This window comes from Hyperolius riggenbachi, chromosome 1 (assembly GCF_040937935.1).
Source record: "Hyperolius riggenbachi isolate aHypRig1 chromosome 1, aHypRig1.pri, whole genome shotgun sequence".
NCBI classification, from domain to species: domain Eukaryota; kingdom Metazoa; phylum Chordata; class Amphibia; order Anura; family Hyperoliidae; genus Hyperolius; species Hyperolius riggenbachi.
This window is the reverse complement of record NC_090646.1, coordinates 688479933-688497687: the sequence shown is the minus strand read 5'-3', so window position 1 is coordinate 688497687 and position 17755 is coordinate 688479933. Positions and strand designations below refer to the sequence as shown.

Here is a 17755-nt window from a genome sequence, read left to right as displayed (position 1 = left end):
TGCCTGCCTGGTGACCTCTCCAACCATCCCATACGCTGCCTGCCTGGTGACCTCTCCAACCATCCCATACGCTGCCTGCCTGGTGACCTCTCCAACCATCCCATACACTGCCTGCCTGGTGACCTCTCCAACCATCCCATACACTGCCTGCCTGGTGACCTCTCCAACCATCCCATACACTGCCTGCCTGGTGACCTCTCCAACCATCCCATACACTGCCTGCCTGGTGACCTCTCCAACCATCCCATACACTGCCTGCCTGGTGACCCCTCCAACCATCCCATACACTGCCTGCCTGGTGACCTCTCCAACCATCCCATACGCTGCCTGTCTAGTGACCTCTCCAACCATCCCATACGCTGCCTATCTGGTGACCTCTCCAACCATCCCATACGCTGCCTGCCTGGTGACCTCTCCAACCATCCCATACACTGCCTGCCTGGTGACCCCTCCAACCATCCCATACGCTGCCTGCCTGGTGACCTCTCCAACCATCCCATACACTGCCTGCCTGGTGACCTCTCCAACCATCCCATACACTGCCTGCCTGGTGACCTCTCCAACCATCCCATACACTGCCTGCCTGGTGACCTCTCCAACCATCCCATACACTGCCTGCCTGGTGACCTCTCCAACCATCCCATACGCTGCCTGCCTGGTGACCTCTCCAACCATCCCATACGCTGCCTGCCTGGTGACCCCTCCAACCATCCCATACACTGCCTGCCTGGTGACCCCTCCAACCATCCCATACACTGCCTGCCTGGTGACCCCTCCAACCATCCCATACACTGCCTGCCTGGTGACCCCTCCAACCATCCCATACACTGCCGGCCTGGTGACCTCTCCAACCATCCCATACACTGCCTGCCTGGTGACCTCTCCAACCATCCCATACACTGCCTGCCTGGTGACCTCTCCAACTATCCCATACACTGCCTGCCTGGTGACCCCTCCAACCATCCCATACACTGCCTGCCTGGTGACCTCTCCAACCATCCCATACACTGTCTGCCTGGTGACCTCTCCAACCATCCCATCCACTGCCTGCCTGGTGACCTATCCAGCCATCCCATACACTGCCTGCCTGGTGACCTCTCCAACCATCCCATACGCTGCCTGCCTGGAGACCCCTCCAACCATCCCATACGCTGCCTGCCTGGTGACCCCTTCAACCATCCCATACGCTGCCTGCCTGGTGACCTCTCCAACCATCCCATACACTGCCTGCCTGGTGACCTCTCCAACCATCCCATACACTGCCTGCCTGGTGACCTCTCCAACCATCCCATACGCTGCCTGCCTGGTGACCCCTTCAACCATCCCATACGCTGCCTGCCTGGTGACCTCTCCAACCATCCCATACGCTGCCTGCCTGGTGACCCCTCCAACCATCACATACGCGCCTGGTGACCTCTCCAACCATCCCATACGCTGCCTGCCTGGTGACCCCTACAACCATCCCATACACTGCCTGTCTGGTGACCCCTCCAACCATCCCATACGCTGCCTGCCTAGTGACCTCTCCAACCACCCCATACACTGCCTGCCTGGTGACCCCTCCAACCATCCTATACACTGCCTGCCTGGTGACCTCTCCAACCATCCCATACACTGCCTGCCTGGTGACCCCTCCAACCATCACATACGCTGCCTGCCTGGTGACCTCTCCAACTATCCCATACGCTGCCTGCCTGGTGACCTCTCCAACCATCCCATACACTGCCTGCCTGGTGACCCCTCCAACCATCCCATACACTGCCTGCCTGGTGACCTCTCCAACCATCTCATACGCTGCCTGCCTGGTGACCCCTCCAACCATCCCATACGCTGCCTGCCTGGTGACCCCTCCAACCATCCCATACGCTGCCTGCCTGTTGACCTCTCCAACCATCACATACGCTGCCTGCCTGGTGACCCCTCCAACCATCCCATACGCTGCCTGCCTGGTGACCCCTCCAACCATCCCATACACTGCCTGCCTGGTGACCTCTCCAACCATCCCATACACTGCCTGCCTAGTGACCCCTCCAACCATCCCATACACTGCCTGCCTGGTGACCCCTCCAACCATCCCATACACTGCCTGCCTGGTGACCTCTCCAACCATCCCATACACTGCCTGCCTAGTGACCCCTCCAACCATCCCATTCACTGCCTGCCTGGTGACCCCTCCAACCATCCCATAGGCTGCCTTCCTGCTGTCCTCTCCAACCATCCCATACGCTGCCTGCCTGGTGACCTCTCAAACCATCCCATACGCTGCCTGCCTGGTGACCTCTCCAACCATCCCTTACACTACCTGCCTGGTGACCTCTCCAACCATCCCATACGCTGCCTGCCTGGTGACCTCTCAAACCATCCTATACGCTGCCTGCCTGGTGACCCCTCCAACCATCCCATACGCTGCCTTCCTGCTGTCCTCTCCAACCATCCCATACACTGCCTGCCTAGTGACCCCTCCAACCATCCCATACACTGCCTGCCTGGTGACCCCTCCAACCATCCCATACGCTGCCTTCCTGCTGTCCTCTCCAACCATCCCATACGCTGCCTGCCTGGTGACCTCTCAAACCATCCCATACGCTGTCTGCCTGGTGACCCCTCCAACCATCCCATACGCTGCCTGCCTGGTGACCTCTCCAACTATCCCACACACTGCCTGCCTGGTGACCTCTCCAACCATCCCATACACTGCCTGCCTGGTGACCCCTCCAAACATTCCATACACTGCCTGCCTGGTGACCTCTCCAACCATCCCATACACTGCCTGCCTGGTGACCTCTCCAGCCATCCCATACGCTGCCTGCCTGGTGACCTCTCCAACCATCCCATACACTGCCTGCCTGGTGACCCCTCCAACCATCACATACGCTGCCTGCCTGGTGACCCCTCCAACCATCCCATACGCTGCCTGCCTGGTGACCCCTCCAACCATCCCATACGCTGCCTGCCTGGTGACCCCTCCAACCATCCCATACACTACCTGCCTGGTGACCTCTCCAACCATCCCATACACTACCTGCCTGGTGACCCCTCCAACCATCCCATACACTGCCTGCCTGGTGACCTCTCCAACCATCTCATACACTGCCTGCCTGGTGACCCCTCCAACCATCCCATACGCTGCCTGCCTGGTGACCTCTCCAACCATCCCATACGCTGCCTGTCTGGTAACCCCTCCAACCATCCCATACACTGCCTGCCTGCTGACCCCTCCAACCATCCCATACACTGCCTGCCTGGTGACCTGTCCAACCATCCCATACACTGCCTGCCTGGTGACCTCTCCAACCATCACATACACTGCCTGCCTGGTGACCCCTCCAACCATCCCATACACTGCCTGCCTGGTGACCCCTCCAACCATCCCATACACTGCCTGCCTGGTGACCCCTCCAACCATCACATACGCTGCCTGCCTGGTGACCCCTCCAACCATCACATACACTGCCTGCCTGGTGACCCCTCCAACCATCCCATACACTGCCTGCCTGGTGACCTCTCCAACCATCCCATACGCTGCCTGCCTGGTGACCCCTCCAACCATCCCATACACTGCCTGCCCGCCCTCTCCAACCATCCCATACACTGCCTGCCTGGTGACCTCTCCAACCATTCCATACACTGCCTGCCTGGTGACCTCTCCAACCATCCCATACACTGCCTGCCTGGTGACCTCTCCAACCATCCCATACGCTGCCTGCCTGGTGACCTCTCCAACCATCCCATACGCTGCCTGCCTGGTGACCCCTCCAACCATCCCATACACTGCCTGCCTGGTGACCTCTCCAACCATCCCATACGCTGCCTGCCTGGTGACCTCTCCAACCATCCCATACGCTGCCTGCCTGGTGACCCCTCCAACCATCCCATACACTGCCTGCCTGGTGACCCCTCCAACCATCCCATACGCTGCCTGCCTGCCCTCTCCAACCATCCCATACACTGCCTGCCTGGTGACCTCTCCAACCATTCCATACACTGCCTGCCTGGTGACCTCTCCAACCATCCCATACGCTGCCTGCCTGGTGACCTCTCCAACCATCCCATACACTGCCTGCCTGGTGACCCCTCCAACCATCCCATACACTGCCTGCCTGGTGACCTCTCCAACCATCTCATACGCTGCCTGCCTGGTGACCCCTCCAACCATCCCATACGCTGCCTGCCTGGTGACCCCTCCAACCATCCCATACGCTGCCTGCCTGTTGACCTCTCCAACCATCCCATACGCTGCCTGCCTGGTGACCCCTCCAACCATCCCATACGCTGCCTGCCTGGTGACCCCTCCAACCATCCCATACACTGCCTGCCTGGTGACCTCTCCAACCATCCCATACACTGCCTGCCTAGTGACCCCTCCAACCATCCCATACACTGCCTGCCTGGTGACCCCTCCAACCATCCCATACACTGCCTGCCTGGTGACCTCTCCAACCATCCCATACACTGCCTGCCTAGTGACCCCTCCAACCATCCCATTCACTGCCTGCCTGGTGACCCCTCCAACCATCCCATAGGCTGCCTTCCTGCTGTCCTCTCCAACCATCCCATACGCTGCCTGCCTGGTGACCTCTCAAACCATCCCATACGCTGCCTGCCTGGTGACCTCTCCAACCATCCCTTACACTACCTGCCTGGTGACCTCTCCAACCATCCCATACGCTGCCTGCCTGGTGACCTCTCAAACCATCCCATACGCTGCCTGCCTGGTGACCCCTCCAACCATCCCATACGCTGCCTTCCTGCTGTCCTCTCCAACCATCCCATACACTGCCTGCCTAGTGACCCCTCCAACCATCCCATACACTGCCTGCCTGGTGACCCCTCCAACCATCCCATACGCTGCCTTCCTGCTGTCCTCTCAAACCATCCCATACGCTGCCTGCCTGGTGACCTCTCAAACCATCCCATACGCTGTCTGCCTGGTGACCCCTCCAACCATCCCATACGCTGCCTGCCTGGTGACCTCTCCAACTATCCCACACACTGCCTGCCTGGTGACCTCTCCAACCATCCCATACACTGCCTGCCTGGTGACCCCTCCAAACATTCCATACACTGCCTGCCTGGTGACCTCTCCAACCATCCCATACACTGCCTGCCTGGTGACCTCTCCAGCCATCCCATACGCTGCCTGCCTGGTGACCTCTCCAACCATCCCATACACTGCCTGCCTGGTGACCCCTCCAACCATCACATACGCTGCCTGCCTGGTGACCCCTCCAACTATCCCATACGCTGCCTGCCTGGTGACCCCTCCAACCATCCCATACGCTGCCTGCCTGGTGACCTCTCCAACCATCCCATACACTGCCTGCCTGGTGACCCCTCCAACCATCCCATACACTACCTGCCTGGTGACCTCTCCAACCATCCCATACACTACCTGCCTGGTGACCCCTCCAACCATCCCATACACTGCCTGCCTGGTGACCTCTCCAACCATCTCATACACTGCCTGCCTGGTGACCCCTCCAACCATCCCATACGCTGCCTGCCTGGTGACCTCTCCAACCATCCCATACGCTGCCTGTCTGGTAACCCCTCCAACCATCCCATACACTGCCTGCCTGCTGACCCCTCCAACCATCCCATACACTGCCTGCCTGGTGACCTGTCCAACCATCCCATACACTGCCTGCCTGGTGACCTCTCCAACCATCACATACACTGCCTGCCTGGTGACCCCTCCAACCATCCCATACACTGCCTGCCTGGTGACCCCTCCAACCATCCCATACACTGCCTGCCTGGTGACCCCTCCAACCATCCCATACGCTGCCTGCCTGGTGACCTCTCCAACCATCACATACACTGCCTGCCTGGTGACCCCTCCAACCATCACATACACTGCCTGCCTGGTGACCCCTCCAACCATCCCATACACTGCCTGCCTGGTGACCTCTCCAACCATCCCATACGCTGCCTGCCTGGTGACCCCTCCAACCATCCCATACACTGCCTGCCTGCCCTCTCCAACCATCCCATACACTGCCTGCCTGGTGACCTCTCCAACCATTCCATACACTGCCTGCCTGGTGACCTCTCCAACCATCCCATACACTGCCTGCCTGGTGACCTCTCCAACCATCCCATACGCTGCCTGCCTGGTGACCTCTCCAACCATCCCATACGCTGCCTGCCTGGTGACCCCTCCAACCATCCCATACACTGCCTGCCTGGTGACCTCTCCAACCATCCCATACGCTGCCTGCCTGGTGACCTCTCCAACCATCCCATACGCTGCCTGCCTGGTGACCCCTCCAACCATCCCATACACTGCCTGCCTGGTGACCCCTCCAACCATCCCATACGCTGCCTGCCTGCCCTCTCCAACCATCCCATACACTGCCTGCCTGGTGACCTCTCCAACCATTCCATACACTGCCTGCCTGGTGACCTCTCCAACCATCCCATACGCTGCCTGCCTGGTGACCTATCCAACCATCCCATACACTGCCTGCCTGGTGACCCCTCCAACCATCCCATCCGCTGCCTGCCTGCCTGGTGACCTCTCCAACCATCCCATACACTGCCTGCCTGGTGACCCCTCCAACCATCCCATACGCTGCCTGCCTGCCTGGTGACCTCTCCAACCATCCCATACACTGCCTGCCTGGTGACCCCTCCAACCATCCCATACGCTGCCCGCCTGGTGACCTCTCCAACCATCCCATACACTGCCTGCCTGGTGACCTCTCTAACCATCCCATACACTGCCTGCCTGGTGACCCCTCCAACCATCCCATACACTGCCTGCCTGGTGACCTCTCCAACCATCCCATACGCTGCCTGCCTGGTGACCTTTCCAACCATCCCATACAGTGCCTGCCTGGTGACCCCTCCAACCATCCCATACACTGCCTGCCTGGCCTCTCCAACCATCGCATACACTGCCTGCCTGGTGACCTCTCCAACCATCCCATACGCTGCCTGCCAGGTGACCTCTCCAACCATCCCATACACTGCCTGCCTGGTGACCTCTCCAACCATCCCATACACTGCCTGCCTGGTGACCTCTCCAACCATCTCATACGCTGCCTGCCTGGTGACCTCTCCAACCATCCCATATACTGCCAGCCTAGTGACCTCTCCAACCATCCCATACACTGCCTGCCTGGTAACCTCTCCAACCATCCCATACACTGCCTGCCTAGTGACCTCTCCAACCATCCCATACACTGCCTGCCTGGTGACCCCTCCAACCATCCCATACACTGCCTGCCTGGTGACCTCTCCAACCATCTCATACGCCGCCTGCCTGGTGACCCCTCCAACCATCACATACGCTGCCTGCCTGGTGACCTCTCCAACCATCCCATACACTGCCTGCCTAGTGACCTCTCCAACCATCCCATACACTGCCTGCCTGGTGACCCCTCCAACCATCCCATACACTTCCTGCCTGGTGACCTCTCCAACCATCTCATACGCTGCCTGCCTGGTGACCCCTCCAACCATCACATACGCTGCCTGCCTGGTGACCTCTCCAACCATCTCATACGCTGCCTGCCTGGTGAACCATCCCATACACTGCCTGCCTGGTGACCTCTCCAACCATCCCATACACTGCCTGCCTGGTGACCTCTCCAACCATCCCATACACTGCCTGCCTGGTGATCTCTCCAACCATCCCATACACTGCCTGCCTGGTGACCTCTCCAACCATCCCATACACTGCCTGCCTGGTGACCTCTCCAACCATCCCATACATTGCCTGCCTGGTGACCTCTCCAACCATCCCATACACTGCCTGCCTGGTGACCTCTCCAACCATCCCATACACTGCCTGCCTGGTGACCTCACCAACCATCCCATACACTGCCTGCCTGGTGACCTCACCAACCAGCCCATACACTGCCTGCCTGGTGACCCCTCCAACCATCCCATACACTGCCTGTCTGGTGACCTCTCCAACCATCCCATACACTGCCTGCCTGGTGACCTCTCCAACCATCCCATACACTGCCTGTCTGGTGACCCCTCCAACCATCCCATACACTGCCTGCCTGATGACCCCTCCAACCATCCCATACAGTGCCTGCCTGGTGACCCCTCCAACCATCCCATACACTGCCTGCCTGGTGACCTCTCCAACCATCCCGTACACTGCCTGTCTGGTGACCTCTCCAACCATCCCATACGCTGCATACGCTGCCTGCCTGGTGACCCCTCCAACCATCCCATACACTGCCTGCCTGGTGACCCCTCCAACCATCCCATACACTGCCTGCCTGGTGACCTCTCCAACCATCCCATACACTGCCTGCCTGGTGACCTCTCCAACCATCCCATACACTGCCTGCCTGGTGACCCCTCCAACCATCCCATACACTGCCTGCCTGGTAACTCCACCAGATCACATGACACGAGTGACTCACCGTAGATCTGGCGTAGGGGGACGGCATTGATCATGTCAATGAATGGAGCCTTCTTCTCCATGCATCTCTTGCGGCACCACCACTTGAGGTATCTGATGGGTCAGAAAGAGATTTAAAGAGCACATAAACGTTGGGAGACCAGAAGAGGTCGCCACACAGAGAGTCAGAGAGTTACACACACTGTGGTCTCCTCTGTACACATTCACTGTATAACCTCTCCACAGACTTTATACCAGTATCTATACTGCATCTATCCTCCCTCTCCCCAGCTGGCGGCGTCTCACCTGATGCCCAGGGACAGGTATGACAAGGTGTTAGCACTAGCTGCATCTATCCTCCCTCTCCCAGGCTGGCTGCGTCTCACCTGATGCCCAGGGGCAGGTATGACAAGGTGTTAGCATTAGGTGTATCTATCCTCCCTCTCCCAGGCTGGCTGCATCTCACCTGATGCCCAGGGACAGGTATGACAAGGTGTTAGCACTAGCTGCAACTAACCTTCCTCTCCCAGGCTTGCTACGCCTCACCTGATGCCCAGGGACAGGTATGACAAGGTGTTAGCACTAGCTGTATCTATCCTCCCTCTCCCCGGCTTGCTGCGTCTCACCTGATGCCCAGGGACAGGTATGACAAGGTGTTAGCACTAGCTGTATCTATCCTCCCTCTCCCCGGCTGGCTGCGTCTCACCTGATGCCCAGGGACAGGTATGACAAGGTGTTAGCACTAGCTGTATCTATCCTCCCTCTCCCAGGCTGGCTACATCTCACCTGATGCCCAGGGACAGGTATGACAAGGTGTTAGCACTAGCTGTATCTATCCTCCCTCTCCCCGGCTGGCTGCGTCTCACCTGATGCCCAGGGACAGGTATGACAAGGTGTTAGCACTAGCTGTATCTATCCTCCCTCTCCCAGGCTTGCTGCGTCTCACCTGATGCCCAGGGACAGGTATGACAAGGCATTAGCACTAGCTGTATCTATCCTCCCTCTCCCAGGCTCGCTGCGTCTCACCTGATGCCCAGGGGCAGGTATGACAAGGTTTTAGCATTAGGTGTATCTATCCTCCCTCTCCCTGCTGTGCTGCGTCTCACCTGATGCCCATGGACAGGTATGACAAGGTGTTAGCATTAGGTGTATCTATCCTCCCTCTCCCTGCTGTGCTGCGTCTCACCTGATGCCCAGGGACAGGTATGACAAGGTGTTAGCATTAGGTGTATCTATCCTCCCACTCCCTGCTGTGCTGCGTCTCACCTGATGCCCAGGGACAGGTATGACAAGGAGTTAGCACTAGCTGTATCTGTCCTCCCTCTCCCAGGCTGGCTGCGTCTCACCTGATGCCCAGGGGCAGGTATGACAAGGCGTTAGCACTAGCTGTATCTATCCTCCCTCTCCCCGGCTGGCTGCGTCTCACCTGATGCCCAGGGACAGGTATGACAAGGTGTTAGCATTAGGTGTATCTATCCTCCCTCTCTCCGGCTGGCTGCGTCTCACCTGATGCCCAGGGACAGGTATGACAAGGTGTTAGCACTAGCTGTATCTATCCTCCCTCTCCCCGGCTGTCTGCATCTCACCTGATGCCCAGGGGCAGGTATGACAAGGTTTTAGCACTAGCTGCATCTATCCTCCCTCTCCCCGGCTGTGCTGCGTCTCACCTGATGCCCAGGGGCAGGTATGACAAGGTGTTAGCACTCGCTGTATCTATCCTCCCTCTCCCCGGCTGGCTGCGCCTCACCTGATGCCCATGGGCAGGTATGACAAGGTTTTAGCACTAGCTGTATCTATCCTCCCTCTCCCCGGCTGGCTGCTTCTCACCTGATGCCCATGGGCAGGTATGACAAGGTGTTAGCACTAGCTGTATCTATCCTCCCTCTCTCCGGCTGGCTGCGTCTCACCTGATGCCCAGGGGCAGGTATGACAAGGTGTTAGCACTCGCTGTATCTATCCTCCCTCTCCCAGGCTGGCTGCGCCTCACCTGATGCCCAGGGGCAGGTATGACAAGGTTTTAGCACTAGCTGTATCTATCCTCCCTCTCCCCGGCTGGCTGCTTCTCACCTGATGCCCATGGGCAGGTATGACAAGGTGTTAGCACTAGCTGCATCTATCCTCCCTCTCCCCGGCTGGCTGCATCTCACCTGATGCCCAGGGACAGGTATGACAAGGTGTTAGCACTAGCTGTATCTGTCCTCCCTCTCCCAGGCTGGCTGTGTCTCACCTGATGCCCATGGGCAGGTATGACAAGGTGTTAGCACTAGCTGTATCTATCCTCCCTCTCCCAGGCTGGCTGCGTCTCACCTGATGCCCAGGGGCAGGTATGACAAGGTTTTAGCACTAGCTGTATCTATCCTCCCTCTCCCCGGCTGGCTGCGTCTCACCTGATGCCCAGGGACAGGTATGACAAGGTGTTAGCATTAGGTGTATCTATCCTCCCTCTCTCCGGCTGGCTGCGTCTCACCTGATGCCCATGGGCAGGTATGACAAGGTGATAGCACTAGCTGCATCTATCCTCCCTCTCCCCGGCTGGCTGCATCTCACCTAATGCCCAGGGACAGGTATGACAAGGTGTTAGCACTAGCTGTATCTATCCTCCCTCTCCCAGGCTGGCTGCATCTCACCTGATGCCCAGGGACAGGTATGACAAGGTGTTAGCACTAGCTGTATCTATCCTCCCTCTCCCTGCTGTGCTGCGTCTCACCTGATGCCCAGGGACAGGTATGACAAGGTGTTAGCACTAGCTGCATCTATCCTCCCTCTCCCCGGCTGGCTGCATCTCACCTGATGCCCAGGGACAGGTATGACAAGGTGTTAGCACTAGCTGTATCTATCCTCCCTCTCCCCGGCTGGCTGCGTCTCACCTGATGCCCAGGGACAGGTATGACAAGGTGTTAGCACTAGCTGTATCTGTCCTCCCTCTCCCAGGCTGGCTGCGTCTCACCTGATGCCCATGCGCAGGTATGACAAGGTGTTAGCACTAGCTGTATCTATCCTCCCTCTCCCCGGCTGGCTGCGTCTCACCTGATGCCCAGGGGCAGGTATGACAAGGTGTTAGCACTAGCTGTATCTATCCTCCCTCTCCCAGGCTGGCTGCATCTCACCTGATGCCCAGGGATAGGTATGACAAGGTGATAGCACTAGCTGTATCTATCCTCCCTCTCCCAGGCTTGCTGCATCTCACCTGATGCCCAGGGGCAGGTATGACAAGGTTTTAGCACTAGCTGTATCTATCCTCCCTCTCCCAGGCTGGCTGCGCCTCACCTGATGCCCAGAGGCAAGTATGACAAGGTGAAAGCCCTAGCTGTATCTATCCTCGCTCTCCCCGGCTGGCTGCGCCTCACCTGATGCCCAGGGACAGGTATGACAAGGTGTTAGCACTAGCTGTATCTGTCCTCCCTCTCCTAGGCTGGCTGCATCTCACCTGATGCCCATGGGCAGGTATGACAAGGTGATAGCACTAGCTGTATCTATCCTCCCTCTCCCCGGCTGGCTGCGTCTCACCTGATGCCCATGGGCAGGTATGACAAGGCGTTAGCAGTAACTGTATCTATCCTCCCTCTCCCCGGCTTGCTGCATCTCACCTGATGCCCAGGGACAGGTATGACAAGGTGATAGCACTCGCTTTATCTATCCTCCCTCTCCCCGGCTGGCTGCATCTCACCTGATGCCCAGGGACAGGTATAACAAGGTGATAGCACTCGCTATATCTATCCCCCCTCTCCCAGGCTTGCTGCGTCTCACCTGATGCTCATGGGCAGGTATGACAAGGTGTTAGCACTCGCTGTATCTATCCTCCCTCTCTCCGGCTGGCTGCGTCTCACCTGATGCTCATGGGCAGGTATGACAAGGTGTTAGCACTCGCTGTATCTATCCTCCCTCTCCCAGGCTGGCTGCATCTCACCTGATGCCCAGGGACAGGTATGACAAGTTGATAGCACTAGCTGTATCTATCCTCCCTCTCCCCGGCTGGCTGCATCTCACCTGATGCCCAGGGACAGGTATGACAAGGTGATAGCACTAGCTATATCTATCCTCCCTCTCCCCGGCTGGCTGCATCTCACCTGATGCCCAGGGACAGGTATGACAAGGCGTTAGCACTAGCTGTATCTTACCCCCCTCTCCCCGGCTGGCTGCGTCTCACCTGATGTCCATGGGCAGGTATGACAAGGTTTTAGCACTAGCTGTATCTATCCTCCCTCTCCCCGGCTGGCTGCGTCTCACCTGATGCCCAGGGACAGGTATGACAAGGTGTTAGCATTAGGTGTATCTGTCCTCCCTCTCCCAGGCTGGCTGCGTCTCACCTGATGCCCATGCGCAGGTATGACAAGGTGTTAGCACTAGCTGTATCTATCCTCCCTCTCCCCGGCTGGCTGCGTCTCACCTGATGCCCAGGGGCAGGTATGACAAGGTGTTAGCACTAGCTGTATCTATCCTCCCTCTCCCAGGCTGGCTGCATCTCACCTGATGCCCAGGGATAGGTATGACAAGGTGATAGCACTAGCTGTATCTATCCTCCCTCTCCCAGGCTTGCTGCATCTCACCTGATGCCCAGGGGCAGGTATGACAAGGTTTTAGCACTAGCTGTATCTATCCTCCCTCTCCCAGGCTGGCTGCGCCTCACCTGATGCCCAGAGGCAAGTATGACAAGGTGAAAGCACTAGCTGTATCTATCCTCGCTCTCCCCGGCTGGCTGCGCCTCACCTGATGCCCAGGGACAGGTATGACAAGGTTTTAGCACTAGCTGTATCTATCCTCCCTCTCCCCGGCTGGCTGCGTCTCACCTGATGCCCAGGGACAGGTATGACAAGGTGTTAGCACTAGCTGTATCTGTCCTCCCTCTCCTAGGCTGGCTGCATCTCACCTGATGCCCATGGGCAGGTATGACAAGGTGATAGCACTAGCTGTATCTATCCTCCCTCTCCCCGGCTGGCTGCGTCTCACCTGATGCCCATGGGCAGGTATGACAAGGCGTTAGCAGTAACTGTATCTATCCTCCCTCTCCCCGGCTTGCTGCATCTCACCTGATGCCCAGGGACAGGTATGACAAGGTGATAGCACTCGCTTTATCTATCCTCCCTCTCCCCGGCTGGCTGCATCTCACCTGATGCCCAGGGACAGGTATAACAAGGTGATAGCACTCGCTATATCTATCCCCCCTCTCCCAGGCTTGCTGCGTCTCACCTGATGCTCATGGGCAGGTATGACAAGGTGTTAGCACTCGCTGTATCTATCCTCCCTCTCCCAGGCTGGCTGCATCTCACCTGATGCCCAGGGACAGGTATGACAAGTTGATAGCACTAGCTGTATCTATCCTCCCTCTCCCCGGCTGGCTGCATCTCACCTGATGCCCAGGGACAGGTATGACAAGGTGATAGCACTAGCTATATCTATCCTCCCTCTCCCCGGCTGGCTGCATCTCACCTGATGCCCAGGGACAGGTATGACAAGGCGTTAGCACTAGCTGTATCTATCCCCCCTCTCCCCGGCTGGCTGCGTCTCACCTGATGTCCATGGGCAGGTATGACAAGGTTTTAGCACTCGCCGTATCTATCCCCCCTCTCCCCGGCTGGCTGCGTCTCACCTGATGCCCAGGGGCAGGTATGACAAGGTGATAGTACTAGCTGTATCTATCTTCCCTCTCCCAGGCTGGCTGCGTCTCACCTGATGCCCAGGGGCAGGTATGACAAGGTGTTAGCACTAGCTGTATCTATCCTCTCTCTCCCCAGCTGTCTGCATCTCACCTGATGCCCAGGGACAAGTATGACGAGGTGCTAGCACTAGCTGTATCTATCCTCCCTCTCCCAGGCTTGCTGCGTCTCACCTGATGCCCATGGGTAGGTATGACAAGGCGTTAGCACTAGCTGTACCTATCCTTCCTCTCCCAGGCTTGCTGCGTCTCACCTGATGCCCATGGGCAGGTATGACAAGGTGATAGCACTAGCTGTATCTATCCTCCCTCTCCCCGGCTGGCTGCGTCTCACCTGATGCCCAGGGACAGGTATGACAAGGTGTTAGCACTAGCTGTATCTATCCTCCCTCTCCCCGTCTGCATCTCACTTGATGCCCATGGGTAGGTATGACAAGGCGTTAGCACTAGCTGTACCTATCCTTCCTCTCCCAGGCTTGCTGCGTCTCACCTGATGCCCATGGGCAGTTATGACAAGGTGATAGCACTAGCTGTATCTATCCTCCCTCTCCCCGGCTGGCTGCGTCTCACCTGATGCCCAGGGACAGGTATGACAAGGTGTTAGCACTAGCTGTATCTATCCTCCCTCTCCCCGACTGTCTGCATCTCACCTGATGCCCATGGGCAGGTATGACAAGGTGTTAGCACTAGCTGTATCTATCCTCCCTCTCCCAGGCTGGCTGCATCTCACCTGATGCCCATGGGCAGGTATGACAAGGCGTTAGCACTAGCTGTATCTATCCCCCCTCTCCCAGGTTGTCTGCATCTCACCTGATGCCCAGGGACAGGTATGACAAGGTGTTAGCACTAGCTGTACCTATCCTCCCTCTCCCAGGCTTGCTGCGTCTCACCTGATGCCCATGGGCAGGTATGACAAGGCGTCAGCAGTAACTGTATCTATTCTCCCTCTCTCAGGCTGGCTGCGCCTCACCTGATGCCCATGGGCAGGTATGACAAGGTGTTAGCACTAGCTGTATCTATCCTCCCTCTCCCCGGCTGGCTGCGTATCACCTGATGCCCATGGGCAGGTATGACAAGGTGTTAGCACTAGCTGTATCTATCCACCCTCTCCCAGGCTTGCTGCGTTTCACCTGATGCCCAGGGGCAGGTATGACAAGGCATTAGCACTAGCTGTATCTATCCTCCCTCTCCCAGGCTTGCTGCGTCTCACCTGATGCCCAGGGACAGGTATGACAAGGTGATAGCACTAGCTGTATCTATCCTCCCTCTCCCAGGCTTGCTGCGTCTCACCTGATGCCCAGGGGCAGGTATGACAAAGTTTTAGCACTAGCTGTATCTATCCTCCCTCTCCCAGGCTTGCTGCATCTCACCTGATGCCCAGGGACAGGTATGACAAGGTGTTAGCACTTGTTGTACCTATCCTCCCTCTCCCTGCTGTGCTGCGTCTCACCTGATGCCCATGGACAGGTATGACAAGGTGTTAGCACTAGCTGTATCCATCCTCCCTCTCCCCGGCTGGCTGCGTCTCACCTGATGCCCAGGGACAAGTATGACGAGGTGATAGCACTAGCTGTATCTATCCTCCCTCTCCTCGGCTGGCTGCATCTCACCTGATGCCCATGGGCAGGTATGACAAGGTGTTAGCACTAGCTGTATCTATCCTCCCTCTCCTCGGCTGGCTGCATCTCACCTGATGCCCAGGGACAGGTATGACAAGGTGTTAGCACTAGTTGTATCTATTCTCCCTCTCCCCGGCTGGCTGCGTCTCACCTGATGCCCAGGGACAGGTATGACAAGGTGTTAGCACTAGCTGTATCTATCCCCCCTCTCCCAGGCTGGCTGCGTCTCACCTGATGCCCAGGGACAGGTATGACAAGGTGTTAGCACTCGCTATATCTATCCTTCCTCTCTCAGGCTGGCTGCGTCTCACCTGATGCCCAGGGACAGGTATGACAAGGTGATAGCACTCGCTGTATCTATCCTCCCTCTCCCCGGCTTGCTGCATCTCACCTGATGCCCATGGGCAGGTATGACAAGGTGTTAGCACTAGCTGTATCTATCCTCCCTCTCCCTGGCTGGCTGCACCTCACCTGATGCCCAGGGACAGGTATGACAAGGTGATAGCACTAGCTGTATCTATCCTCCCTCTCTCCGGCTGGCTGCGTCTCACCTGATGCCCATGGGCAGGTATGACAAGGTGCTAGCACTAGCTGTATCTATCCTCCCTCTCCCTGGCTGGCTGCACCTCACCTGATGCCCAGGGACAGGTATGACAAGGTGTTAGCACTAGCTGTATCCATCCTCCCTCTCCCAGGCTGGCTGCGTCTCACCTGATGCCCAGGGACAGGTATGACAAGGTGATAGCACTAGCTGTATCTATCCTCCCTCTCTCCGGCTGGCTGCGTCTCACCTGATGCCCATGGGCAGGTATGACAAGGTGTTAGCACTAGCTGTATTTATCCTCCCTCTCCCAGGCTTACTGCGTCTCACCTGATGCCCAGGGACAGGTATGACAAGGTGTTAGCACTAGCTGTATCTATCCTCCCTCTCCCAGGCTTGCTGCGTCTCACCTGATGCCCATGGGCAGGTATGACAAGGTGCTAGCACTAGCTGTATCTATCCTCCCTCTCCCCGGCTGGCTGCGCCTCACCTGATGCCCAGGGGCAGGTATGACAAGGTGATAGCACTAGCTGTATCTATTCTCCCTCTTCCAGGCTTGCTGCGTCTCACCTGATGCCCATGGACAGGTATGACAAGGTGTTAGCACTAGCTGTATCTATTCTCCCTCTTCCAGGCTTGCTGCATCTCACCTGATGCCCATGGACAGGTATGACAAGGTGTTAGCACTAGCTGTATCCATCCTCCCTCTCCCCGGCTGGCTGCGTCTCACCTGATGCCCAGGGGCAGGTATGACAAGGTTTTAGCACTAGCTGTATCTATCCTCCCTCTCCCAGGCTGGCTGCGTCTCACCTGATGCCCATGGGCAGGTATGACAAGGTGATAGCACTAGCTGTATCTATTCTCCCTCTTCCAGGCTTGCTGCGTCTCACCTGATGCCCATGGGCAGGTATGACAAGGTGTTAGCACTAGCTGTATCCATCCTCCCTCTCCCAGGCTTGCTGCGTCTCACCTGATGCCCAGGGACAGGTATGACAAGGTTTTAGCACTAGCTGTATCTATCCTCCCTCTCCCAGGCTTGCTGCGTCTCACCTGATGCCCAGGGGCAGGTATGACAAGGTGTTAGCACTAGCTGTATCCATCCTCCCTCTCCCAGGCTTGCTGCGTCTCACCTGATGCCCAGGGGCAGGTATGACAAGGTGTTAGCACTAGCTGTATCTATCCTCCCTCTCTCCGGCTGGCTGCGTCTCACCTGATGCCCAGGGGCAGGTATGACAAGGCGTTAGCAGTAACTGTATCTATCCTCCCTCTCCCAGGCTGGCTGCATCTCACCTGATGCCCATGGGCAGGTATGACAAGGTGTTAGCACTAGCTGTATCTATTCTCCCTCTTCCAGGCTTGCTGCATCTCACCTGATGCCCATGGGCAGGTATGACAAGGCGTTAGCACTAGCTGTATCTATCCTCCCTCTCCCAGGCTTGCTGCGTCTCACCTGATGCCCATGGGCAGGTATGACAAGGTGATAGCACTAGCTGTATCTATCCTCCCTCTCCCAGGCTTGCTGCATCTCACCTGATGCCCATGGGCAGGTATGACAAGGCGTTAGCAGTAACTGTATC

The 17755-nt window shown here is 57.5% G+C and overlaps 1 protein-coding gene across 1 annotated transcript in view; it reads right to left on the bottom strand.

Annotated features, from left to right (window-relative positions):
* The window catches only part of LOC137544704 (non-lysosomal glucosylceramidase-like), a 103645-nt gene that overhangs the window by 15586 nt on the left and 70304 nt on the right, over positions 1-17755 (bottom strand). The window contains exon 3 of the mRNA XM_068265800.1: positions 8388-8479. Coding sequence (XP_068121901.1) covers positions 8388-8479 — 92 coding nt within the window. The remainder of the gene's footprint in view (positions 1-8387; positions 8480-17755) is intronic.